The sequence below is a fragment of the Sipha flava genome, unplaced genomic scaffold, assembly GCF_003268045.1.
Source record: "Sipha flava isolate LNK unplaced genomic scaffold, YSA_version1 16355_pilon_pilon, whole genome shotgun sequence".
Taxonomy (NCBI): domain Eukaryota; kingdom Metazoa; phylum Arthropoda; class Insecta; order Hemiptera; family Aphididae; genus Sipha; species Sipha flava.
In genome coordinates, this window is record NW_020271816.1 from 1 (window position 1) to 1,489 (window position 1,489).

At 39.4% G+C, this 1,489-nt stretch overlaps 1 protein-coding gene across 1 annotated transcript; it reads left to right on the forward strand.

Annotated features, from left to right (window-relative positions):
* Window positions 1-8: 8 nt before the first annotated feature.
* On the forward strand, window positions 9-1,478 carry LOC112679477. Its single transcript, XM_025549293.1, has 2 exons — window positions 9-937; window positions 1,009-1,478. Exons 1-2 carry the CDS (start codon window positions 31-33, stop codon window positions 1,164-1,166), a joined length of 1,065 nt encoding a protein of 354 aa, XP_025405078.1. The 5' UTR covers window positions 9-30; the 3' UTR covers window positions 1,167-1,478.
* The last annotated feature ends 11 nt before the right edge of the window (window positions 1,479-1,489 follow it).

Genomic DNA, 1,489 nt, shown 5'->3' on the forward strand with positions numbered 1-1,489 from the left:
GCGAGCGAGGACGTGCCGGAGGAGTTATTGATGGAGCACGGGATACCGTCAAAACCGGTAATATACCGAGGCAGTAAAGATTTCATGGACGTGGCGAGATATTTAATTTTTATGAATGAACAACGACAGTTACATGAAGCCGCAACGCGATGCAATTTATGTAAGATGAACTTTTCGCACGATAATCATAAGGTGGCAGATCACTGTCATTTATCGGGAAAATTTAGACAGTCTCTATGTAATGTATGTAATCTTAAGCTCCAAACACCGAACTTTATACCTATATTTTTCCACAACCTTTCCAACTATGACGCGCACTTGATAGTAACGGAACTTGGCCATGACACCCAAGCTATTAGACTAATACCTAACAGCGAGGAAAAATTTATCTCATTCACCAAGTACGTGTCAAATTCATTCAATATGCGATTTATTGACACTTTTCGGTTTATGGCATCAGGACTGTCAACTCTAGCCAAAAATCTTGTGACACCGGATCTGGAGAACTTCAGAGAGACCGCTAAGGTTTTTGATGAAGTCGATATGTCGCTAGTGACTCGGAAGGGGGTGTACCCTTATGAGTACATGAATAGTTGGGAACGGTTGGAGGAGACGAGACTGCCTAGCGAGAGGAGCTTTTATAGTACGTTGACGAAGACCGAGATAGAGGAGAGTGACTTTGACCATGCGAAGGAGGTCTGGGACCACTTCGGATGTAAGACGCTGGGCGAGTATTCAGATTTATATTTAAAAATCAACGTGCTGTTGTTGGCGGACGTTTTCGAAAACTTTCGAGACCTTTGCATGAAGACTTACAATCTGGACGCCGCTCATTATTTCACTGCCACCGGCTTAAGTTTTGACGCGATGTTGAAATTCACGGGGCAAAAGATACAGTTGCTGGACGATTATGACATGTTGTTAATGTTTGAGAATGGTCAGTATATTATTTTTAAAATGTACATATAATAATAATAATTATATATATATATATACTTTTTTTTATAGGTATACGTGGAGGACTAGTACAAGCGAGTAAGCGTTATGCAAAGGCAAATAATGTGATGACTCCAGGTTATGATGTGTCAAAAGATAAATCATGGATTATATATCAGGACTGTACGTTTTTTTTTTTTTTTTTAAACTTATTAATTTTAATTTTATAGGTAAAAATTTGTACGGGTGGGCAATGTCGCAGTACATGCCGTACGGTGGATTCAACTGGGTTAAACCCACATTGAAATGATTAGGCAATTTGGACGACATCTCCCCCATAGGGAGGATTTACGAGGTCGACGTGACGTACCCACAGCACCTACATAATGAACATAACGACTTACCTTACCTCACGCAAAATAGTATTCCACATGATTCGAAGGTTAGGAAACTGATGGCAACATTTGAGGACAAGAAAAATTATATTGTACACTATCAGAACTTACAGCAGGCAATAAAGAATGGATTGAAAGTTGAAAAAGTAAATATTTAT